The sequence below is a fragment of the Lutra lutra genome, chromosome 6 (genome assembly GCF_902655055.1).
Source record: "Lutra lutra chromosome 6, mLutLut1.2, whole genome shotgun sequence".
In the NCBI taxonomy this organism is placed as follows: Eukaryota; Metazoa; Chordata; class Mammalia; order Carnivora; family Mustelidae; genus Lutra; species Lutra lutra.
The window spans coordinates 110,595,894-110,622,915 of record NC_062283.1 but is presented as its reverse complement, the minus strand read 5'-3'; the positions used below and the strand labels follow the sequence as shown (position 1 = coordinate 110,622,915).

Here is a 27,022-nt window from a genome sequence, read left to right as displayed (position 1 = left end):
AATATAAACGATCCCCTTGTCATTAAAGCATGTTTAATGGTCCCTTCACCTGGGATCTTTATTGTCCAGGAGTTGGTATTAGAAGTATGTAAGACAGTAATAAAACAATAGCTCTAAAATTCAGCTACCAGTAAAGCACATGGGCCCTAAACACAACTGCCAGTGGGCTCAGGCCGATAAGGCAAGGCAGCAGTAACAGGGACTGAACATGCCTGGCCTATGAAAGAGCACAGCTGTTGCTCACAGGAATGTTAGTCAAGTACTGTCAAATATTCTGATTTTTTTTCCAGTGGGCCAGAAATCCAGATTTTATGTAAAATTTCCAGATTTTTAAAATTCATGTGGACCTCTGCTCTAATTATTCCAAATTAGAGAGGTCTTATTATACCTCAATTTAATCCATGAAACATTCAATAACTAATGAGGCTGCAAATATTGACTAGACTTTAAAATTGTAATGTTTAACATTAAATAGGATTTTAGAAATAAATAAACTTCTATCTCAGTCATAATCTTATAAATATATTAATATCTAAAGAGCATTACAATTTCAGTCCTCAATGTCACCAAACTTTTTCTGGCAAATAAAAACTGAGTGGACAGAGTTTTACTTTTCAATTTTAATAGAACGCAAAATGTGTTACAGGAAACAACTTCTAGTTTTCTGTAGTAGGTTGACAGTGAATACACACGAGAATCCAGAAAACACTCACACAACTGATGAATGTGCCAGACCCACAAAATTAACTAATTTTCAGGGACACAAAGATACTTGTCAATATTGGCCTCCGCTCATAACTTGGTAGATCTCCTTTGAAAATTCACTCTGTAACTATGTCTCATCAACAGCTCTAGTTAAGTTCACCTTGACCCCAGAGGTGACTTTACCCTGTCCTCCACGGAGACCAGCTATATAAATCTGGGGCCTGGGCACTCGACTGCTGCCTTCTCTCTTAGACTGCGTGCCAGCATCCTTGGGTGGGTACACCTGTGAACAATTTTCTCTTCTCATGTGACTGAGATCAGTTTGTACTGAGTGAGTAGCTTTCTGACGCAAATTGGCCTAAAAAGAAAGAGAATATACAGGAATTAGCCCATCTCTAAAGAACAAATATCAGCCTAATCTTTTTCCTCAATCCGCAAAGAAATTAGCCCTTCAACACAGCATTTTTCTACAAAACATTAAAACATTAGAAAAACTAGAGCATTATAAAATCCTTTGCCAAGATGTAGAAAAATACATGAAAGGTTGAAAATGGGCCCAAAGAAAGAACATGCAGATTCAAACTTAACAGTGAGCTCAATTATTTATTAGTATAATCTTCTAATTCCTTCACTATTATACTTTGAGATTCGTACCACTTGGATTTTTCTGCCATGCTTGGTTTATTGTTTTAAAAGACAAAAATTTAAGATTTCCTTTGTCTTTTTTAAATGGATCTCACCCAAAACTTTTCATATAAAAAGTTCTAATGTCTTTAGATTATATTTTACAGTATTCTACATCTTGCTTACTCTTTTCATGGATTACTAGTAAACATGAAGTTAAACAGATTACTCAGGCTGGGAAGCAAAGAGGAGTTTAGAAAGAGGAGACTAGGATTTGCTGAAGCAATTAGGAAGTCCAAGGGAAAAACTCAGAAGCATTAGAGCCTGTGAGTTAAAAAGTAAAGACCTGGAATGAGAGGAAACATTTTAGATTTTGAGACACTGTGGGTAAGTGAGAACTGAAACCATTTTCCCCCCACACTAAGTTTTCTGTCTACATTAATATGACTTCATTATTCCATTATCCTCATTAGCAGGATTTTACCATTCCAAGAGACCCCTGTCAAAGCAAATAACTTGACTGTTCACTACAGAACATCCTGAAAGACACACCTTCTGTCCTAAGCATCAATACAGACATTACGCCCTAACATTCTTTGCACCCCTGCCCCATAAATCTTCACCCCCGATTCCCATCAATGCTGAGCTCCTTTTTCGTGATCTTTACCCAATCCAATTCAAGCCTTCATCCCATCCCCTGACCTACCCTTGGCATTGAAAGACCTGCCTTCCACACAATACTTCCCATTCTCAATAAATTCTGACCTTCCTCTTCCCCCTCAAGACACTTCCAAGGCTCTCCTGAGGTGGTGGTTCCTACTACAGCTTTAAGTAATACACTCAGTTTTGTCCTATCAACAGGATGTACCAGTAATATATGGGGAGCTGGCATTCAACGTGATGCAATTCTACAGGGTAATTACTAGGTCTCCAGTGGGAAACAGAGTGAAGTGGAGGCTGAGGAATGGGAAGAGAGGGCTTAATCAGTATGCAGTGTAGCCCCACTGAACACCCCAATCTCTTCGCATTTCTAGTCCAGACTTATGTTGGCACCTCTACCTCTCATATTCAATCCAGCCATCACTCCCCCTTCCCCTTTGCCTATTCATACCTCAGACCAACTTCAAATGTCACTGAAGTCAACTTTTTAATTTAACTTTTTGTGTGTTCCAAAATTCATTGTTTAAGCACCACACCCAGTGCTCCATGCACTACATACCCTCCTTGATACCCACCACCAGGCTCACCCAATCCCCCACCCCTCTCCCCCCCAAAACCCTCAGTTTGTTTCTCAGAGTCCACAGTCTGTCACAGTTTGTGCCCCCCTCTGATTTCCCCCATCTTACTTCTCCTCTCCATCTCCCAATGTCCTCCGTGTTATTCCTTATGCTCCACAAGTAAGTGAAACCATATGATAATTGACTCTCTCTGCTTGACTTATTTCACTCAGCATAATCTCTTCCAGTCCCATCCATGTTGGTACAAAAGTTGGGTATTCATCCTTTCTGATGGAGGCATAATACTCCATTGTATATATGGACCACATCTTCTTTATCCATTCATCTGCTGAAGGACATCTTGGTTCTTTCCACAGTTTGGCGACTGTGCCCATTGCTGCTAGGAACATTGGGGTACATATGGCCCTTCTTTTCACTACATCTGTATCTTGGGGTAAATACCTAGTAGTGCAACTGAAGGGTCATAGGGTAGCTCTATTTTTAATTTTTTGAGGAATCTCCACACTGTTTTCCAAAGTGGCTGCACCAACTTGCATTCCCACCAACAGTGTAAGAGGGTTCCCCTTTCTCCACATCCTTTCCAACACCTGTTGTTTCCTGTCTTGTTGATTTTGGCCATTCTAACTGGTTTAAGGTGATATCTCAATATGGTTTGATTTGAATCTCCCTGATGTCTAATAATGATGAACACTTTTCCATGTGTCTGTTAGCCATTTGTATGTCTTCTTTGGAGAATTGTCTTTTCATGTCTTCTGCCCATTTTCTGACATGATTATCTGTTTTGGGGGTGTTGAGTTTGAGGAGTTCTTTATAGATCTTGGATATTAACCCTTTGTCTGTACTGTCATTTCCAAATATCTTCTCCCATTCCGTGGGTTGCCTCTTGGTTTTGTTGACTGTTAACCTTGCTGTGCAGAAACTTTTGATTTTGATGAAGTCCCAAAAGTTCATTTTTGCTTTTGTTTCCTTTACCTTTGGGGACATGCCTTGAAAGAAGTTGCTGTGGCCGATGTCGAAGAGGTTACTGCCTATGTTTTCCTCTAGCATTTTGATAGATTCCTGCCTCATATTGAGGTCTTTTATCCATTTCGAGTTTATCTTTGTGTGTGGTGTGAGAGAATGGTCGAGTTTCATTCTTCTATACATAGCTGTCCAGTTTTTCCAGCACCATTTGTTAAAGAGACTGTCTTTTTTCCAGTGGATTTTTTTTCCTGCTTGTTGAAGATTATTTGACCAGAGTTGAGGATCCATATCTGGGCTCTCTACTCTGTTCCACTGGTCTATGTGTCCATTTTTGTGCCAGTACCATGCTGTCTTGGTGATCATAGCTTTGTAGTAAAGCTTGAAATCAGGCAACGTGATGCCCCCAGCTTTGTTTTTCTTTTTCAACATTTCCTTAGCAATTCAGGGTCTCTTTTGGTTCCATACAAATTTTAGGATTGTTTGTTCCAACTCATTATTGTAGGGGATCTTAACACTCCAGTCTCAGTAATAGACAGATGATCCAAGCAGAAAATCAATAAAGTAACAAGAGCATTCAATGACACATTGGACTAGATGGACCTCATAGATATATACAGAACATCCCACCCTAAAACAATAGAATACTCATTCTTCTTGAGTGTACATGGAACTTTCTCCAGAATAGATCACATACTTGGTCACAAATCAGGGCTCAACCAACACCAAAAGACTAAGATTATTCCCTGCATATTCTCAGACCACAATGCTTTGAAACTGGAACTCAACCACAAGAAAAAAGTATGGAGGGAATTCAAACACTTGGAAGTAAAAGATCATCCTGCTTAAGAATGTTTGGATCAACTGGGAAATCAAAGAAGAACTTAAACAAGTCATGGAAACCAATGAGGATGAAGGCATATTGCTCCAAAATCTATGGGATACATCAAAGGCGGTCCTATGGGTGAAATACATAGCCATCCAAGCCTCCCTCAAAAAAATTGAAAAATCCTGAATACACCAACCCTCTTTACGCTTTAAAGAACTGGAGAATCAACAACAAATTAAGCCAACTCCACATACAAGAGAGGAAATAATCAAGATTAGAGCAGAGATCATTGAGATAGAAACTACAGATATAGTAGAACACATCAACGAAACTAGAAGCTGGTTTTTTGAAAGAATCAATAGGGTTGAAAAACCACTGGCCAAATAATCCAAAAGAAAAGAGAGAGGACCCAAATTCATAAAATGATGAATGAAAAGGGAGCGAACATGACTAATACCATGGAAATAGAAACAATCATCAGAAATTATTATCAACAGTTATATGCCAGTAAGTTAAGCAACCTAGATGAAATGGATGCATTCCTAGAAACCTATAAACTTCCAAAACTGAATCAGGAAAAAATTGACAACCCGAATAGACCAATATCTAGTAATGAGATTGAAGCAGTGATCAAAAGCCTCCCAAAAAACAAGGGTGCCTGGGTGGCTCAGTCGTTAAGCATCTCCCTTTGGCTCAGGTCATGATCCCAGGGTCCTGGGATCAAGTCCCACATCCAGCTCCTGGCTCAGCAGAGAGCTTGCTTCTCCCTCCTACTCTACCTGCTGCTCCCCCTGTTTGTATTCTCCCTCTCTGTTAAATGAATAAATAAAACCTTAAAAAAAAAAAACAAACCTCCCAAAAACAAGACCCCAGGACCTGATGGATTCCCTGGGGAATTCTACCAATCATTCAAAGAAGAAATAATACCTTTTCTCCTGAAGCTATTTCAAAAAATAGAAACAGAAAGAAAACTTCCAGACCCTTTTTATGAAGCCAGCATCACCCTGATCCCCAAACCGGGCAAAGACCCCACCAAAAAGGAGAATTTCAGACCAATATCTCTGATGAATATGGATGCCAAGATTCTCAACAAGATCCTAGCTAACAGGATCCAACAGTACATTAAAAAGATTATCCACCATGACCAGGTGGGAATTATCCATGGGATGCAAGGGTGGTTCAACATTTGCAAATCAAACAATTAATGTGATAGAACAAATCAATAAGAGAAGAGAGAAGAACCACATGGTCCTCTCAACTGATCCAGAAAAAGCAAGAAAAATGTCAAGGTTGGTGAAAACCCTATAAAACACTGCATATACAAACGGACAAAGACTATACCTTGTAAAACGATAGAACTCTCCCCCACAACCTCTGTAGCCATAGCTATCAGCACAGAACAGGCAGGAGTTGGCCAGCTTCCCTATTTTTTTGCTGCCTCCACCTTTCAATTAAGGACCAACCTGAGAAAGCCAACGATACCCACCAAAGTAATCACATAAGATCCCCCATTTTGTGTTAGCCCACCTCCAGTTTCCCCATGTCAACAACCTCTAATCAGAAAACTCTTTAAATCCTTCCCCTTTTTTTTCACTATCAAGCTCTCCCTCTTCTACCACCTGCTTTGGAGCTTCTGCCAACTACAGGTGATGGTGCTTGACTCCCTTGCTATAGGAAACTTTGAATAAATAGCCTCTGTTCCCATTTTGGTAAGTCTTTGTTTATTTCCACACCTGATTTCAATCGAAGAGATGGACAAAATATACTAAGAAAAGGCTACAGATGTGAAAGAGTTTCCTTCATACTCTAAATACTTGTTTAAAATGACGAGGTACTGTAGAAAGAATTAATGGGAGGAATTCCACGGAGTCAGACATGGATGAGAGTTTCAAAGCCATGCTTTGAGGGCAATTAAAGTGAGAATCAGAAGGATAAGAGAGCTCAGTGCGTGTAGAGAAGATGTTGACAACAAGAGGGGACACTATCTGGGATATAATAGAGGTAACATTCTGCTCCTCAAAAAAACAAACAAAAACAAACAAAAAAAAAACCAAGGGTATACTTCCATGATTAGAGGAAGCTGAGAGTGCTTTAAATACTAGACCCTCATAGATTAGCACAATAGATGGGTATAGAAAGAGAGAATGAGCAACTACCATTGTTGTAGTTACTGGATGGTATAATTTGAGAATAGTTTCCTCCTTCTCTATATGCTTAAAATTAGAAGACAAGCTTTCAAGGTAAAGCTGGCAAATTAATATGCAAAGAACTCTGTATACAACTCATTAGTTTATATAAATAATTTAAATTACTAGCTCTATGAGTAATGATACATTAGAGTTTCCCAACCTCTAGCTTTCGGCCTTAGTGCCATCTTCTTGGAAAACCCTGCACCAAGCAAGCCAAGTGGAGGAAGAAGCAATGTGCAGGCTGAAGTGAGAAAGATGAGGCAGAGTAAACAGCTAGGTTGTACACCCATGGAAGCCACAGGAATAGACATAAGGAAAGCCAGAAGCCAGGGACGCTGGTACAAATTGTTGGACTGCGTGCTGACTTTCTAGAACTTGATTCAGTGGATCTAGAATATCCATTGCCATTTGATCACAACAATCACCTTTGAGAGACCTACCTAGCTCATACCAAAACTGTCCCTTTTGGTCCTATGCCGTGGACCTGTGACTTGTAGAACTAATTCTGTTTTCGTATGTGGCTGAAAGTAACATATATACAATAAATCATCTCTTCCACTGTCTTAAAGAAAAAAAAATCCCAAACCTATAAATAATTTTAGAAAATATTGTTACAAACCAATTTTATAGCTTTTCTTCTTAATTCCCATTCATTCCACTCATATGATCTCACAATTGTTGGTGGCAATATGTGCGTATCCGTCTGTGTGCTACTTTCAGACATTGTAATTGGTTTTATATGTTTGTCAACATCCTTCATCTAAAGAAATGAAGTTTTGTAATTAGTACTTATTTAAAAAAATAAGCATTACTTAGGGATAACTAAAAATATTTAGCTATGACAAAAAGATTAGAAAAACAAGAATTTTTAAACATGGAATATACTCATAAAGACAGCAGAGAAAATAAGCCTGTAGTAGTGAACTAAATGAGATACCTTTCCTGGGCATTATGGATTTCTTTGTACCTGACTTTGTGAAGTTAATACGGGAGGTATACTTTGGAAGGGCAAAACCAAATGTCACTCATTCCTAAGTCAAATGCCCCTCTCAAAATTGGTAGCATAAGCGAATAGTTTGTTGAGAACTGACAGTTTAAAATAGCCATTAAATATTAAATATGAATCACATTTGTTTAAAGTATCAAAACATCTTTAGGATATATCTTTTTTTAATGATAGTTGATGATGGGATTTTTAAACTTTATTTATTTATAATCTCTACACCCAGTGTGGGGTTCAAACTCATGATCCCAAGAAGAGAATCCCCTGCTCTACTGACTAAGCCAGGCAGGAGCCCCTAGGATATATCTTAAATCCAAACTATGCATACTCAGCATATTATCCAAGGTGGATATTTCGATTTTCTGCTGTGTCATTCACAACCTCACTGTTAAAATATTAAATATTAATTCCAGGCTAAACAAGATATGATTATACCATATATGAAATTGCTGGAGGGGGTGGTAGATGTCCAAAGAACTCAGATCACAGTAAAGAGAAGGGAGAGAAGACTGGCTTTTTTTTTTAATTCTAGTATAACAGTGTTATATATTTGTTTCAGCTGTAGAATACAGTGACTCAACAATTCTAAACATTACTCAGTGCTCCTCACGATAAGCTTTACTCTTGATCCCCTTCACCTATTTCACCCATCCCCCCACCAACCTCTGCTCTGACAACCCCAGATTATTCTCTATATTTAAGAGTCTGTCCTTTTTTCTCTTTTTCCATTATTTTTGTCTCTTAAACTCCATACATGAATGAAATATATGGTATTTATCTTTCTCTGACTGACCTATTTCACTTAGCCTAATATCCTCTTGATTCAACCATGTTGCAGCAAATGGCAAGATTTTATTCTTTTTTATGGCTCAGTAATATTCATATATATATATATATATATATATATATATATATATATGCCACATCTCCTGTATCCATCCATTCAAGATTAGCTTCTTACTCCAAGGGGCACCTGGATGGCTCAGTTGGTTAAGCATCTGCCTTCAGTTTAAGTCATGATCTCAGAGGCCTGGGATCAAACCCCTTATTGGGCTTCCTGCTCAGCAGGAAGTCTGCCTCTCCTTCCCCATTTGCCTCCCCCCTCCCCCGCCCCCACTCACACTCTTTCTCTCACTCTCTCAATGAAGAAGAACTTAAAAAAAAAATTCTTACTCCAAATCAAGCAACAGATAATCATTGATTGCCCTACCATTTAACATATCATTTTTGCCTTCAAAATGATGTTATGATATAATTAGAGAGATAAAAACATGCTGCAAGATGATTAGCAATATAATAGAATTCAAGTAAATGGCTAGTAAATAATTTTAAGAACTACAGCTCTGAAATATGAAAGTCACTGAGGAAGAGCTGGGAATTAAATATATAGAAAGGGAAAAACAAGACCAATTAAATGGCCGGGGGAGGGGGGGAATTGTTCTTTAATGGAAAACTATGCATTATCTACTTATAGCACACTTTTCTGATGATCTGATTCTAGCCTTTCACTGTCTTCGAGGAATCTTACAAGTCTGTAAGTTATATATAAGTGGTAGCAAGGCCAAATGATTCTTGTCTATAGACACACAAATTCATAATTCCTTCAAGGTTTTTTTAATAGAACTTGGCAATATAATTTTCAAATTTCTAATGGAAAGTCAAGAGTCAAGTATAGCCAAGATTCTTTAGAGAGGAAAGAGTGGGAGAACTTAGTCAACAGGTATCGAAACTTATAATAAAGCTCTAATAAGATATAGGTAGGAATTTTTTTTAACTGAAAAATTGAATAGAGAACCTAAAAATTACGTCTGTGCATATAAGACACTGTAGATGTAGGGAAACGACAGAGTATTGAACAAATAATCTGGTACAATTCACTACTCAAATGGAAAAAAAATTAAAATTAGATCTTCACCTCCCCCTAAACATAAAAATCAAATCCAAGTCAATTAAAAACTTGGGTGTGAAAGGTAAATCCAGATTCATTGCAAGACAATGTAGGAGAATATTTTTATGATCAAAGATACTTGAGGATTTCTTAAACAAGACAGAAAAGTTAAAGACAGAGAAAAAAGATTAATAAAATACATAACTTTCATTTGTGAAAAGACACCACAAAAGAATAAAAAATATAAAACTGGAAAAGCCTAGGCCAGTGGAACGCAGTTGAGAGCCTAGGAACAAAACCCTTTCCGTAGGAGAATTGTTAATTCAATGGAGGTGTCGTCACACTGAGTGGCATCTTACTGAAAAGCATATATTATTATTATCATTACCAGTCACTGCTGGGATCATGTACAGTTTTAGAAGTAGGCAGAGTAAAAAATATAACTAAAACCATTATGTTTTATTAAGACATACTTAATGAAACTACTAATTACTTTTTAAAAAACTAAGTAACAGGTACTTCTCATGGATGGGACAACCCAATATAATAAACACGAAAAATTATTGATCATTTCACTTGATTATTTTAATGCAATTCCAGTTAAAAATCTCGGGAAGATTTTGGGGGGGAACTCGGCAAATATATTAAAAAAATTACATGGATATATAAAGATTTATGCCTGACTATCTAAGACAATTTTGAAAAAGTAAAAGGGAAAGGAAAGAGGTTACCCTCTCAGGTAATAAGATACACTAGGAAGCAATAGTAAGGAAAGCAGCATGGTACAGAGTGCGGAGTGCAGAGACAGACACACAGACCTGTTCTCTTACAGCTCTAAGTTATCACCTGTGTTATCTGTGCTAAGCTTCTTTAATTTTAGATAAGAAAATACTATAGTTTCAATTATTTATCTAAATGTAGTATTTCTCTTTCAGAGTTTTCCAGTCTAATTCATCAATTTGACTCCTTCACTTGTTTTTCTTATTTTCTATGGATTTCATTAGTGTCCCTCTTCTGGGATGAATCTCTTTCTGACAGTGTTAGAGGCCCTCTTCGGAGCCTGTTTCTGCCTGGACTTAGGAACCATTTTACAACAAAGTCTAACTTTAAGTTAACTGTACTTTTAAAAAGTCATAAATTCTTAAAATACCAACTATGCTAACCTGAGAATATGGAATGAGGGTTTCGAACTGTTGATGAAGTTCCAGGAGCTGAATTAATTCTGCATTTTTTTTGGCCTTTTCTCTAATTAAACCAATATAGTTTTCAGGATTTTCTGCAAATAAGTATGCAGCATCTCTGGTATTGAAAGTGTAATACTTTTCTTTATATTTCAAAATCCCAATTGCTGGATTTCCTGAAAATTAAGAAAAGGAAACGAATTAGGCATAAAATATTAAGTGATTCTATGTTTGTAATACATCCATAAAACCATCCCCATATACTGCATATTTAACATATGACTTACACTTTTCATTTTGCTAAAATGGTACAATTTGCGATTTTAAATGATACATTTTATTAAATGATATTTTATGTGAAATTCATTTAAATTAATCTTAAACTATGGTTTATATAAAAATTTGCTATCCAGATATAAGATGTTTGAAAATCTTTTATGAGAACCACTTAGACATTTGATGGTTTTTTCAAATCTCCTTTAACTAAACTACTATAAGCATTGTTTTAAAAGTAATTCTATAAAAACTATAAAGACAGGACATCTTTTTCAAAATACAGGTTTCTTCTTCTTCTGTTTTTACTTAAGATTTTTTATTAAGTAATCTCTACATCTAACGAGGGGCTTGAACTCACAACCCCAAGATCAGGAGTCCCATGCTCCACCAATCAAGCCAGCCAGGCGCCCCCAATACAAGTTTCTATGTTAAGAGGTATTTCCCACTGTGAACAAATACTACATAAAATAGGAATTATTAAATATCCACATAATTGGTAAGAGATAGTAATACTGTCTTACTTATTTTTTCACGTGTTCAACAAAATGTATTGGCCCTATTCCTGGCACTAAGGATATAAAACAAAACAAAGTTCCTGCTCTCAGTAAATCAACAAATATACCATAGGCCAGAGAGTACTGCAGATAAAAAAAAAAAAAAATTAAGCATCAAGCCAGCTAAACACATGGTAAAAGAGGGTGAGGTTGATATTTTAGATCGGGTGATCTAGGAAGGCTGAATAAAATGAAGGAGCAAGGTAGGTAGCTGTATGGGGGATAGAGTTTTCCAAGTTGAGGGAATAGCAAGGCAAGGGCTCTGAGGTGAAAATGTGTCTGGAATGTTCAAGAATAGCCAGAAGGCCAGTGGGGCTGGAATAGTGAGCAAGGGAGATTGGCTGGCAATGAAATCAGTGATGTCATGTGCAAAGGACCTCAACTGGTAAGCCACAGTGTCACCTTGGGGTTTAAGCCACGTGGTCTGCAGTCCTGAACAGGAGGGATGTCCTACAGAATTCCTTTGAGGTAGTGCAGATTGCTGCTGCCCAGAAAATAATGTAGTAAATATAAATAATGTAGTAAACAAAGTTATCAGGACTCAGAGAGGATTCTGACACTCACAAGCCCTTCTACTTTCTCATTTCTCTCTTTTTATTAGAATCCTAGTTAGTAAGCTGGAAGGGTCCATATAGACCTAGACTAGAAACCAGGCTCTCCTGAATCTTAGTCCATAGATTTTCCAACCACATCATGCTGACTGTCGTGGCCCTACAGCCATGTTTCTCTGTGTTTGTATCTCTCATGACTCCCTTCCCTTCTTATCTGGGCTGGATGCATGGATGGAGGGGGAAAGGGAAGAGAAGGGAAGGGAAGGGAAGGGAAGGGAAGGGAAGGGAAGGGAAGGGGAGGGGAGGGGAGGGGAGGGGAGGGGAGGGGAGGGGAGGGGAGAAACCATCTATATTTGTCCTGTTTTACTCCTTCATGGCTGTTGACTGTTTCCTCCCCAGTATCAGTGATCCTCATGGGGCCTCCGAATACTATTCTCTCAGCTCCCTATGGTAAACCTTCTGTTATTGCCATTACGAAAAATCTAATAACAAAAAATGAGCCAGTATGTGTGTTCTCTAGCCTATGTATACACACAATTCCAAGAAATCCTTCTAATAAAAAAGCAATAAACAATTATGAAATATAAAAAAAGAAATAACAAAGAACAGAGAAAAGGAAGAGGTTAATGATGTAAGGTAAATTAGAAATAATTTTATCAGGGATGGCTGGGTGGCTCAGTCGGTTAAGTATCTGCCTTCTGCTCAGGTCATGATACTAGGGTCCTTGGACTGAGCCCCGCATCGGGCTCCCTGCTCAGCAGAGAGTCTGCTTCTCCCTCTGCTCCTCCCCCTGCTTGTGCTTTCTTTCACTCTCTCTCAAATAAATAAATACATACATAAATACATAAATAAATAATTTTGTCAAACTCTTTTTACTCTAGCCCTAGCTGACTTTTTATTTCCAATTCATAGAGCACTTTTTGGGTAATAATTTCTGGCTTACTCTTTGTTTTGAGGAAGCTCTCGTAATATATACATCACAGAGAGATTTTATTTGATAAAATACTTGCCATTTCCTTAGACAGATCTGACTTACGCAGAAATCCTGATTTGTCAATGGACTGTAACCATAAAGTGACAGTGTATTATTTAATAGACATAACCAGCTAAATTAGTGTTGCTCTTTCAAGTAATTACTTTGGAAGATGACCTACTTTAGCAATGCCATATGAATTTCTGTAATCCTTCATTGGACCTATGAGTCATCAGTCCTTTTATGATACTGTGGCATCCATATTTCATTATACACACATTCCATCACTTATCATTTGTAGCCCCATTTCTTGGTTATGTCAGTCTACCAGATCATTCTGTGAGTACCTCAAAGATGAAGATGGTCTGGATCATCTTTGCAGTTCCTTTCTTAGTTCATCATCAGATGCCACAAAATTTTAAAAAGTGAGTAAGTAAAAAAAAAAGTGACAACAATAGCACTTTATTCAAAGAAAAAAAATGCGGAAGTGAAAGTAACATTATTTCCAACAATATACCTGGAAGGAGAAGACCATCTGTTGTAGCAAATGTATAAGGACAAAATCCGTGACACTGAATTAACAACTTATCAAAATTTGCTGTTGTTTCTGGGAAAAGCCATTCTTGTTTTCTGAAATCTACCAGATGTACTCTATCTTCTAAAATGAAAGAAGACAAGAACAACTTCAATCAACGAGAAGAGTAAACAACCCAAGGAAATGAGCAGAAAAGACTGGCTGCTATGTGACTAAAATAGAGAGGGATCAACTTCATTCAAGACAGCAAAGCTCTCGTAATATATGAGGTGGCCAAATACTTTGAATGTGGTGCTCATATAATACTAGGACTATTACTTCTTGAAACAACAGAGAATGTCCTGAGCAGAAAGATTCAAGGAAATATCTCTCAGTAACTTACTTTTGATAACAAGGTATCAATTTTTATCCTTTACACTTTATAAAATTCTTCCTAATGGTGGTTAGCTTACTTATTTACATGTGATAAACACATTGTCTAAATTTTTTTCTCCAAACAAAAACACGTACTTATAAAACTAATCTTCAAGGGTCTTCATTCTTACAATCCTACTACGCTTCTGGGCGGGGCTCTGTATCAAAACAGCGATGCCACAGATGTCTTTATGGCACAACTAGAAGTAAATGCCAACGGTGGGGGAAGATAAACCTTCTTCTTTTTTCCTGATATGACTGAAATCCTCAAAACAGTGATGAGATGTGGCAAGTGTTAATTAAATTCTTTTAGAAGAATATTAGGTCTCTCAGTTCACTGGGATCAGTAACGTGATAGTGTCCTTTTGAATATAAAGTTGCAGCATATGGGGGAAACGACATATTAACTCCAAGATTGTTTTGCCAATGTGGTTGAGTTTAATACCTACTGTTGAAGTGACTTGAACTTTTCAATTTCACGTTGTATCTGTGTAGATATGTTATTTTAATAAAAGAAAAGGAGTAGAAAAAACTTGAACTGGAAGGATGCCTTTGAGTCTCTCTAATTCAGTTTTTAGGGTTTTTTTTTATTCTAATAGTTTAAGAATGGAAATAAGCATGTCATTTTTATTTTCCACTTTTACAAAATTTGAATTTGAAAAGGAAATTTAGGGAGTAAATTATCTAGTTTCATTTTCTCGGAAAACCTTTCTAGGCAACAACTCCCAGACTCTATTTTGGCATTTCTCATGAACTTCAGGTTGCCTGTAACTAAGACAGAAGACACCAAAAAAGTAAAAAGCAGTTTGTTAATAAAGACAGCCTTTCCATAAGAATCAGTGCATCTCTTAAAGGGTCTAAAATAAGCTCAAATTTACAGGGATAAAATTCACTGATTTATAAGTTTCAGCCTGACTCTGAGGAAGATATATGGCAGATAGCACTCCAAAGAAATATAGCTTTACTTGCAACAAATATGGCAAGGATTAATATCCTTTCCTACTATGAATCAATCAATAATAAAATCATTAAGACTAAAATAGAAACGCATAGACAAGGAACATCACTATCAACTAAAACACTGACAATAACATTAAGAATGGTTATTATGGGATAGTAAGGTACTCAGTTCATATATTTTCTGTCTTCTGCATTTTCTATGATGAACATTAGTATTCTTTTAATCAAGAAAGATGCTTAATACCTTATCAGAAAGATAGAGCATGATAATTTTACTTTTTTTTTTCTTTAAATAAACTGCACCCAACGTGAAGCTTGAACTCATGACCTTGAGATTCAGGGTCCCATGCTCATCAGACTGAGGCCACAAAGTGCCCAAACCATGAAAATTTTAAAACAAAAGAGTGACTTCATTCTAGAGACAATTTGAAGATTTCTATTACCCAGGTGTTCTTTCACTCTAGACACATCGGTTTTCACAGTCAGCCCATCAAGAAGATTCTGCATGACTTTCTCAGGAAAGAGTAGTTCATGAGCACCCAGGAATGGTTCAAGGTGAGTTGTTAAATTACTGAGGACACTAATCAAAACAATTTCATCCTGGAAGCTAGTCCACAGGTTGGAAAGTGCAATGAAGATGGGCTGCAAAAGAGAAAGCAATGTTCAAAATGTAATTGTCTCATAAAATCATAAATCACTGTACTCATAACAAATTTGTGTTTATAAAGAAATAATTCTTCCTGAAGACAAGTCAAAGTCTCCTGAGGTTAAACAATAAAATCTACATAGCAACTGGACTCCTAAATTATGAGAGAAAGAAATCTTATATTTTATTTCAAAGCATTTTATCTTAGAGTGTTCATCATAAAGTTAATTTACCAAAAAAAGCCAAATATTTATGGATGCTTGACCTCAAAGAGTCAAGGGGAAATAGCTTTTTTTAAAAAAAAAAAACAAAAGGCTAAATATGACTCATACTCTTAGATTTCTCTGGCTCAATCATGATTCAAAAGAACCTGGAAAATCTAGAGATACATCTTAGGGCATAGCTTGTGAGCTGCAAGTCAAAGATTTTAGGTGGGTGAGATAAAGTTTTTCATTCATATTAAAGGTCACTGACTTACAGAACAAACATAAGGAAATTAATCAGGCCCTACTAATAAGTGAAAAACTTAGCCTTTGTTTCTTGGTTTTTAAAACCTAATTATTAGAAATGGCTACAGAAAATTATCAGAGCCTCAAAATGCTCTATAAAATACTGCATCTCTATAAAATACTGTATCTTACACCTCCTTCGGGCTACCAGATTTGCCCATAAGATGGTACAGATAATCAGAAAGTCAGTATACGTATAGGCCTGGTATACACAGTGATTATCCTCTGTCTCTTCATAAAGGTCACAAGTTACACCACCTCTTTGCTGAAGGCAATTTTTTTTTAAAGATTTTATTTATTTACTTGACAGAGATCACAAATAGGCAGAGAGGCAGGCAGAAAGGGGGAAGCAGGCTCCCTGCTCAGCAGAGAGCCCTACTCGGGGCTTGACCCCAGGACCCTGGGAACATGACTTGAGCCGAAGGCAGAGGCTTTAACCCACTGAGCCACCCAGGCGCCCCTGAAGGCAATTTGTAACCAGCCACTGTGAACATGTTTTCTTTTTTTTTTTTTTTTTAATAATTTTTTTTTAAGAGTTTATTTATTTGACAGAGAGAGAGATCACAAGTAGGCAGAGAGGCAGGCAGAGAGAGGAGGAAGCAGGCTCAGTGCTGAGCAGAGAGCCCGATGCGGGGCTCGATCCCAGGACCCTGAGGTCATGACCTGAGCCGAAGGCAGAGGCTTAACCCACTGAGCCACCCAGGTGCCCCTGTGAACATGTTTCAACACTGCATTACGGATCCATTCTGTTGCCACAGCCTTTACTGATACTATGGCTACTTTAATACATATCTGCCTCTCTTTTAGTAGCAATTGCCTGCAAGGGGGATTCTCTCATCTGACTTACACTACTACTACAAAATAACCATAAAGAATGGATATTAAACAAATATTCTATTTTTAGTAATTAAATCTAATTATAATTACCTCTGATTCACTTGTATAGGATTCAAAGGTATACTCACCCTTAAGCAAGGTCAAAGTTTATGGCAAATACTTACAAAGACTTGTGATGTTGGGACAGCTGTCTTTGATTTTACAATCATTTTTAATTGTTCCAGTTGGGCTCCTAACTGCTTTATCATCAGTTCTACTTCTTGAGCACAGGTAATTATATCTGACTGCAAAGACAACATAATTTACATTAATGTTTTTATAATTTCACCATAAAAATCATGTGTTTTAAGCCCTACATGTCCTGAAGGTAAGCACAATGAGAGCAGAAATTCTCTTCTCCCTCGTATCCTGAAAGCAAGAACAGTAGGTGCATATGGATGGTGCTCCAGAAACATCTGTTGGATGGATGAATCTTTTGAAATACAACGGCTACGATTCTTCAAAAGGAATCCTTTTTCTTCACGTATTCTCTGATACGCAGTATAATTGCATTCCTGAGAAGCAGATCCTCTGACCCAGCTTTTGCACAGCTGTTATTTTCCCATTCCTCAATAACAAAATGAATAAAGTGTTCCTCTGAAAACTATTTTGATACTAGGATTTTTAAAAATTACATCTAAGAGTGCAGAAAATCTTAAAAATCACATCACTGAAAGAAAAATAATGTATTTCTGATGTGACAATAGTAATCTGAAATTAAGGCATTAGGCTGACTCTGAAATAATTAGTAACATGTATTCTTACTGTGTGCTAAGCATCATATTGAATACTTAAAAGTATAAAAAAAAGGGTGAGTATAAATAGAAAAACCAAGATACTAAAGAGTGAATAAATTGCCCAAGGACACAGTTGAATAAGGGGTGGAATCATGGTTCTGTCCCAGACCGTCGGAAGCCAGAGGCCAGCTCTTACCCCTTATTTTGTACTGCCTGAGACATGACCAGAAATGGCAGTGGTATGGGCTTATCAGTACAGTGCAAAAGAGTGACAATTACTCGAAGAGAAAAAAATGCATTTGAGTCTTCAGACACTTGTAGTCAAACCACAGGGTTTACTAGACTATTTTTAAGCAACAAGTAATTACTTCATAAAAATATCAAATATTATTGTATTTCAACTAACAAAATTTTTTATTCACCAATGTAACATGCATCCTGTTTTAATTTTACCCATACTATTCTTTAAGCCTCTCCCTTCCCCTTGCTTCAGGCTCCATGTAATTCTGTCTATTCCATCTAATAAGTTTCTCATCTACCCCATTGAGTTTTTCCCCTTCTTTGTTAGTTATGTTTTAGAAATCGAATATGAAAATGGTGCCCTTAAAGTCTCTTTAGATTTGTGCAACAGCAACAAGAAACAGAAATAAATCTGCATAAGCTCTTCAAAGTAAAATTACATTCAACACATAACTTCTTTAAGCCTATAACTAAAGGTACTTCCTCCCTGGAGCTATGTTTTCTTTCTTTCTTTCTTTTTTTAAATATTTTATTTATTTATTTGACAGACAGAGATCACAAGTAGGCAGAGAGGCAGGCAGAGAAAGAGGGGAAATCATGCTCCCTACTGAGCAGAGAGCCCAATGCAGGGCCCAAACCCAGGACCCTGAGACCATGACCTGAGCCAAAGGCAGAAGCTAAACCCACTGAGCCACCCAGGTGTCCCTGGAGCTATTTTTTCAGGTACTCAGAGAGGAAGCACAAGGAAGTTTTTTTGTTTTTGTTTTTGTTTTTTACTTTTCCTGATAATGACCTAAAACAATCATCCTGTTTACATTTAGCAAGAACTCATTCACTGGGCGAAGATATTTGCAAACAACATATCAGATAAAGGGTTAGTGTCCAAAATCTATAAAGAACAAATAATCCAATCAAGAAATGGGCAGAAGACATGAGCAGACATTTCTCAAAGAAGACATCCAGATGGCCAACAGACACATGAAAAAGGGCTCCACATCACTTGGCATCAGGGAAACACAAATCAAAACCACAATGAGATACCATCTCACACCAGTCAGAATGGCTAAAATTAACAAGTCAGGGAATGACAGATGCTGGCAAGGATGAGGAGAAAGGGGAACCCTCCTACACTGTTGGTGGGAATGTAAGCTGGTGCAACCATTCTGGAAAATAGCAAGGAGATTCCTCAAAAAGTTGAAAATAGAGCTACCCTATGACCCAGCAATCACACTACTGGGTATTTACCCCAAAGATACAAATGAAGTGATCCAAAGGGACACCTGTACTCCAGTATTTATAGCAGCAATATATACAATGGAATACTATGCAGTCATCAAAAGAAATGAAATCTTGGCGTTTGTGATGACGTGGATGGAACTAGAGGGTATTATGCTGAGTGAAATAAGTCAATTGGAGAAAGACAATTATCATATGATCTCCCTGATATAAGGAAGTTGAGAGGCAACATAGGGGGCTTGGCGGGTAGGAAAGGAATAAATGAAACAAGATGGGATCAGGAGGAGACAAACCATAAGAGACTCTTAATCTCACAAAACAAACTGAGGGTTGCTGAGGGGAGGCGGGTAGGGAGAGGGTGGTTGGGTTATGGACATTGGGGAAGGTATGTGCTATGGTGAGTTTTTGTTGTGAAGTGTGTAAACCTGGCGATTCACAGACCTGTACCCCTGGGGCTAATAATACATTATATGTTAATAAAAATTTTAAAAATTAAAAAAAAAAGAACTCATTCACAACTAGGTGTTGAAATATGTGTGTGTGTGTGTGTGTGTGTGTGTGTATGAAATACACACATATAATGGAATGTTATTCAGCCATAAGAAAGAAGGAAACACTGCCACTTGTGACAACATGGATAGACCTTGAGGGTATTATGCTAAGTGAAATAGGTCAGAGAAAGATAAATACTGAATGATCTTTCTTATATGTGGGATCTAAAAAACTAAAAATAAGAAAAAAATCCAATCTCATAAATATAGAAAACAGACTGGTAGTTGCCACAGGCATGAGGTGGGGGTAGGTTAAATGGGTGAGAGGGGTGAAAAGGTACAAACTTCCAGTTATAAGATAAATAGTTCCTGGGGATATAACATAACAGGATGGTGACTACAGTTAATAATTCTGCATTGTATATTTGAAAATTGCTAAAAGAGTAAATCTTAAGTGTTCTTATCACACACAAAAAATTTTGTAACTGTCTGGTGAAGAATGTTTTTGCAATATATGCATATACTGAATCAGTACATTGTACAACTGAAACCAATATGTTATGTGTCAATGATATCTCAATAAAAAAGCCAGTTTCATTTAAGAATATCTTTGATGATGCAGTAAAAGTATTAATTTTATTAAATCTTGATCCTAAGTACAAGCTTTGTAATAATCAGTGCGATGAGATGAAAGTACATATAAAACACTTCTGCTGCATATTAAAATGCATAGTTCTCTTGAGGGACTGAATTTTGAGCCAAACCAGCATTTTTCCCCCAGCAGAACATCATTTTTACTTCAAAGAGCAAATGACCAACAAACTCTGACTTTTGACCCTTAAAAATTTGGCAGATATTTTCTTGAAAGAAAATGAAATGAGTCTGTCACTTCAGGGAAACAACGGCTTTTGTTGCCAAAGATAAAATTTGTATTTTGAATAACTTATATCTGCCACCTTGAAATTGACAACATCCTAACACATATTGCTAATGAGATCATTTGTAAAAAATAATAATACCAATAATAAGATTGAAATTAGTCCTCTAGGAATGCTATCACTTTAAAAAAAAAAACTTTTTCATAAAAAATTTTTTTTTCATAATGTGGTAAAAAAAAATGCCTGAGGAAAAAAAGCATGTGATGCCACCATGGTCCTTCCCCATTCCCTTTTAATTGATAAGTTTCTGATACTTTGTTCCATGGACATTTCAACAAGTCTAAAACAAGTACCAATTCCACCTGATTTTTTTTTTACTTGCATTATCAGAAAAAAACCAAGAAAGTCCAGGGTTGTCTTGGTTTTCAATAGTCCAGTCCTATTCTGTGAATAGGCCCTGCAGACAAAGCTTAGGGAGAAGTCTACAAAAGTCTTGAATTACAGGTTTTAAGAAATGTTATGTGGCAAATACAGCATTTACTTGCACCATCACAATAAGCAGCTTTTCCTGTCTTTGGTGACTGCCTTGCACTTTAAAAGCCCACAAAGGATGGAATTGTGTTCTCTCAGCTAAGTCAACAAGACTGATCCCCCATCCCTCTTCTCTTTCACAATATCTGAATTTGTTTACTGCAGCAAGGTCCTAATTGAAAGAAAATAAAATAACTAACTACCCTACACAGGCCATAATTAAATTTTTAAAAAATGTTTACATAAGCTGCATGTAGTATTGGCAAAAGAAAATTTTTAAATCAAAGTCAACCCTTCAAAAAGCTATATTAATATATTTGTTCAAATAATGTGACTTAAAAAAAAAGAATATTCACAGACACGAAAAATTCTCAGCGCAACATAAACGGACATATTTTATAACCTAGAGATAATACTGATTAAACCAACATCCATCCTGTAACTGTAACCTTAACTGTAACTAAGGTGGATTGATGGGAGATTGAATACTTAAAAAAAAACACAGAAGAAACACTGATTAAGCCAAAAAGAGTCAGATGATGAAGAGAACTCATTCTGACCCTGAAAGATGTTAGCAAGAAATAGTCATGAAGAGTGGAGAGATCAGAAACAACTTTCTCAACAGTATAAGCAGCAAAGGGCTTAGAAATGAGACACTGTCTAGAAAAATAAGAGCTCTCCAGTTCGTACTCCTACAGAGATAAAATCAGAGCTGCTCTGCTAAAGCCCTCACAATGATGCTGGTGGCATTAATAACCACTATCAGCATCAACATGATCGACAATTTATTGGGCCCTTAACTACATGCCAGAAACTGGTTTACCTTACTTAGATAGTGTCAACTATCAATAACCCCATTTTATAGGTGGAAACCAAGACACAGAGAAGTTACGCGATTTCATCAAGGACACAGATTTAGTAAGCAGCAAAGTCAGGATGAGGACCCATGCATTCTGGTTGCAGAGCCCACACTTGTCACTCATACCCTATACTCACTGTCCCTCTAGCTGAGAATGAGAACTCCAATGAGACTTTCAGACTGGAAGTTAGCTGAATATGCCCCATGATTGAAAGCTCTGAGACAATACGATTTAACATCCTTATGTTATGAGTGACGGTGTCCAAAGGTTCCTTTTTCTGATATCCCTTCCCAACACAGATTGTAAAATCCTTGGGCACCTGGGTGGCTCAGTTGGTTAAGCATCTGCCCTCAGCTTAGGTACTGATCCCAGGGTCCTGAGATTGAGCCCCGCATCAGGCTGCCCAGTCAGCAGGGAGCCCACATCCCTGCTTGTTCTCTCTCACTATCTCTGTCACTGTCTCTTTCTCTCTCTCAAAAAAATGAATAAGATCTTTTAAATAAAACTGACTGGAAAATCCTCTTAGTGTCTGATTAGTTATACAAGGCTGATGGCCACAACTCAGTGGTAGAGGCACACTTTCCCAAAAGAATGATTTGGTTTAGAACAGCTGATCTAGGGTCCTCATTTTTGAAGGCAACTGGATAGTGGGACAGCTGTGAGGACCACCTCCTAGTTTGTTGCAATGAAGTCATGTCACCCAGATTTTTATCTTTCTATTCTTTACAGTGGAGGGAAGGAGGCAGATCAAGTGCATCTAGAAGCAGTAACAAGTCATAAAGATACAAGTTAAAAACACATCCTGCTCTATCCTTCAAGACATTAGTATTCACTCATATAAAGTCAGTCCACTGACCCTGAGTCTCACAGTTACTGGAAGGTAGAGGTTGTGAAAGGTAAACAGTGACCCGTGGGATGAATGTGTTAATTAACTTGATGGGAGAAATTGCTTTCACAAGGTAGACATACATCAAATCATCACATTGTACACTTTGAATATCTTACAGTGTGCCAGTTACACTTCAATAAACTAGAAACAAACAAACAAACAAAATACCAAAGAACAAAAACGTTGACTGATAGGAAGAGAGCTTGCTGCCAAGAGGTAGTACCAGATTCTGGGATTCTGTGCAAGTTTCCATCTGAAAGAAAGTGTTCTGCCACTTTTTTAAAAAGTTTAAAAATCATCACTTTACCAAATTCTCTAACTATTTGGGGATACTGTTTGGCTTGCTCCTTAGATCTAAAAATATCAGCAATAAAAATCTTTTCAACCAACTTTTACAACAACAAATAATTACATAAAATTTATTTGGGTGCTGACTATCAGCCCCAAAATACATTAGACACTTGCTCTGTGTGAAAACGATGCAGTATTACTTAGACACATACACACAACTGCTTAACCCCAGCATGCGAGCAGTCATTCCACTGGGCACTGAAGAAAATCAACAACTAGAAATCAATTCCTACCAGCATTTTCCATTAAAATAAAAATCCAACTTCCCCATTTCGAATTCTGTTCCTGGCCTATAGATGCATTATAAACTGAGCAGTTACGAAGGCTACATCCTTTAGCAATGACCTGATTCTGCCTTTCGTGTAGGTCCATAACCTATAAAGTGGTTGCCATGTATGGAAAAGGCCAAATCCTGACACTCCCTCACCAGAATGATCTGCAGGAAGATCTCATACTGCCGCACATTGTACAGTGCTTCTTTTAACATGGACGGCTGAAGCTCCCTGCTCAGGAGTGGGTTGCTGGCCGCCTTCTCGAGGATGGCCGTGTAGCGGTATGCCTGGTCCTGGGCAGTCTGAAGTTGGCAGTCGATGTGCTGCGTGGTGGCTGGGATTGCTTCGCGCAGAATGGCCGGCACTGGTTTTAAAAGGAAAACAAGAGATGTGAAAAAATCTACAAGAAGAAGCCTAGAAAGCGATCATATCTTGAGCATTACATTGAGTTCGTTTTTTTTCTTTTTCCCCTCAACCAAATGAATAATAACAAGTCATGTATTTCATGTGTTTCTTCCCACACCATGAAGGAAAGAGGGGGAGGGGGGGACACCTGTCTGAACAAAAGCTATTGTCAGAATGATAACCAAAAGTTAGCAGGATCAGCTTTTGCCACTAAAATACAGAAGAATGTAAAGAACAGATGGGCTTTGGTATTATCTGCTACTGACCTTGGGTCTGTAGAAAAGACGTATTTTGTGATCAGGATACTGAAAAATAACAGAATAGTCTAGCAAGATAGGGAACTTTATAAAGAATGGGAACTTGACTTTCTAGAACTGTTTTAAAAATAGAAAAACTGACCCTATTATACTAGACAAGTGATCTAGTAACAGACGTTAACACCTTATCAGTGGGCCTATGTAAGGAAATCCCTTCTCCTGAGCCCCTGATCAAATACTTCATGAGTGCTTTCAAACTCATAGATGATGAATGCATTAAGTATAGAAGAGCACAGTAAATGCTCCTACATTCGTAGATTTGCAAATATCTCCTCTTGAACCTTTCCATTCCATTAGCTGCATCAACCACTCTTCTCTTCTCAGGGTGATTTTTATTTTTAAATATTTTATTTATTTATTTGATCACAAGTAGGCAGAGAGGCAGGCAGAGAGAGAGGAGGAAGCAGGCTCCCTGCCGAGCAGAGAGCCCGATGCGGGACTCGCTCCCAGGACCCTGAGATCATGACCTGAGCCGAAGGCAGAGGCTTTAACCCACTGAGCCAGCCAGGTGCCCCTGATTTTTATTTTTAGATCACTGAGTTTTACTCCCTTTTGGTTATTTGACTTCGAATAAAGAACACAGAGCCCAACGAACTGGAGGGGCTGGCCTTCAGGCAGGTCCCTCATTCCTTCCACTGATTCACTCTCCCACACTACCTTCCTTCCTTCTGCAAGCCTTGCCTCACAGAAATAAAAATTACTATCCATTATGAACAGTAACTGTACCTAAGGTAGAGTCAAAACTGCATACCTGAGAGGCACCTGGGCCACTCAGTTGGTTAAGCATCCAACTCTTGACCTCAGCTCAGGTCATGATCTCAGGGTCATGAGGCTGAATCCCACGTCGGGCTCTGTGCTGAGTGTGGAGCCTGCTTAGGATTCACTCCCTCTCCCTCTCCCTCTGCCCCTCCCCCTGCTCAAATGCACTCTCTCTCTCCCTCTCTAAAAAAAAAAAAAAAAAAAAAAAAAATTGTTATAATTTAATTTAGAGACCCTGAATACCTTAAATCTAAGAATGCCAGTGAAATACTGTGCATTATTTTCCTCACTGTGCAAGTTAGATTTTAAACCTACATAACCTGCAGACTTAACCTAATGATATACCTACAGTCATCAATGCCTTCTCCTCCCTTTCCACAGTCTCGGTTAAATAAGCGAATCCCTGTAACAATCATGGTGAATTCTTTCAGCTGGCGTTCTTTGTCCTTCTTAGAAAGTGTTAGAAATGTCCCAAGCTCAGCCTGAGGAAAAATGCTCTGCAGGGCAGCTGAAACAAACCACAAAAAGCACAACAAAATGGTAGAATAAAGATACCAGAATTTAAATCACAGGTTGCTTTCAGCAGAAAGTTTAGAGGGGTGTCTTTATAGAGCTACTTACCTGATTCTTGAAATTGTTGATACCTCGTTACAGAATACATAGCAAAATTTATCACATATCAAAGCTGGGCTACGGAAAATAATGCCACTGCCTTGGGTCTCTTTTCAATAATTAAGCACCCATCAGTAATGTTTTGACGATGGGCATTAAAACAAGTTTTCTAATTAGGATTCTGAGGAGAAAAATCACTGTTTTAAAATAATTGTGGAGGAAAGCCATTAAAAGGCTAGAAATCTTGCCTATTCCTTACCTTAAATTAATAAAGTGGGCAAATACTTCCTAAGAATGCAACGGTGTCTCTTTCCATCATCTGTTTTAGGTGACAGATGCGACTCCTTTCATCAGTACAAAATCTCCCTTTCCAGGGGTCCCCATTCCCCAGCCGGGCTGGTACTCTTAAAGATATTTATTTATTTATTTGTTTGTTTGTTTGTTTGTTTATTTATTTATTTATTTATTTATCTGACAGAGAGAATGAGATATCACAAGTAGGCAGACAGGCAGGCAGGGGCGGGGGTTGGGGGGAGCAGACTCCCTGCTGAGCAGAGAGCCTGACCTGGGGCTTGATCCCTGGACCCTGAGATCATGAGATCATGAGATCATGACCTGAGCTGAAGGCAGAGGTTTAACCCACTGAGCCACCCAGGCGCCCCTGGCCTGGTATTCTTAACCGCATTGTCAGTGTTTCTCTCATAAGGAGTGATGGGTCCCTGGATATGTGCAGCTCTAAGAAAACTAACAACACACATCTTCCAGAGCTGCTGCTTGGGTTTTAGAGCTAATACATGGTGGAAAAGGAGTCTAAGTTCTAACCTCTTACTTGTGCTGATTTTTTTTTTCCAGATAAAAAGGGAACCTCGGTCTTCAATACTTTGAATTTAACATCTTTTATAAGACACAATGTTCACACCTTTTTAATATGTGGAATGGAAATTAGCTAGGTTTTTTACCTGTTGCCTCTCTGACAATCTTGATATCGGTAGGAGATCCCAGCCCGGAGCGCAGTAACACATAGCTGACAATCTTTCGGTAGAGGCTTTCCAATTCTTCTCTGGCACATGCTCTGTTATCTGTAATTTCTCTCATGACGGAGCCTAACCTAGACTCCAAGACTCGGTGGTGTTCTTCAAGAAATTCCTCTAAATTTGGCAAAAGACAATGTTCCATATATTTGATTTACAAATCTCACGTAAGAAAGTAGGACCAGAGAAGAAAATGTCTTGGGTATGGCAATTCTATGACACAAAGACAAGTATTTTCTTAAGGTGTACTAATCAGAATAAAAAACACACAGTGTCCAGCAAGGAACTTCAAGGCAACAATCTAGTAGGAAAGATTGACTGCGGCCCTTTAAATGGCATACTTTGTCAAAGTACCTAAGACTTTCAACATATGAACCAAACAGTTATATCTAAAAAGGCTGAAACCTCCTAATGAAGCAGAAAGTATAGAGAGCAATTTATGTATTATAAACACATACAGTAAAAATATACGTAGTATACAGATATTTACACATAACATTCC

General features: G+C 37.8%; 1 protein-coding gene across 6 annotated transcripts in view; it reads right to left on the bottom strand.

Annotated features, from left to right (window-relative positions):
- Positions 1-574: 574 nt before the first annotated feature.
- CFAP206 (cilia and flagella associated protein 206) overlaps positions 575-27,022 on the bottom strand; it is a 53,557-nt gene continuing 27,109 nt past the window's right edge. For all 6 annotated transcript variants that reach the window (XM_047733810.1, XM_047733815.1, XM_047733809.1 and 3 more), the window contains exons 5-13: positions 26,449-26,637; positions 25,227-25,385; positions 23,552-23,760; positions 17,037-17,156; positions 15,324-15,522; positions 13,489-13,629; positions 10,600-10,793; positions 7,165-7,305; positions 575-1,063 (exon numbers count right to left, since the gene is read on the bottom strand). In XM_047733810.1, the coding sequence (XP_047589766.1) occupies positions 833-1,063; positions 7,165-7,305; positions 10,600-10,793; positions 13,489-13,629; positions 15,324-15,522; positions 17,037-17,156; positions 23,552-23,760; positions 25,227-25,385; positions 26,449-26,637 (1,583 nt within the window). In that variant the 3' untranslated portion in view covers positions 575-832. The remainder of the gene's footprint in view (positions 1,064-7,164; positions 7,306-10,599; positions 10,794-13,488; positions 13,630-15,323; positions 15,523-17,036; positions 17,157-23,551; positions 23,761-25,226; positions 25,386-26,448; positions 26,638-27,022) is intronic.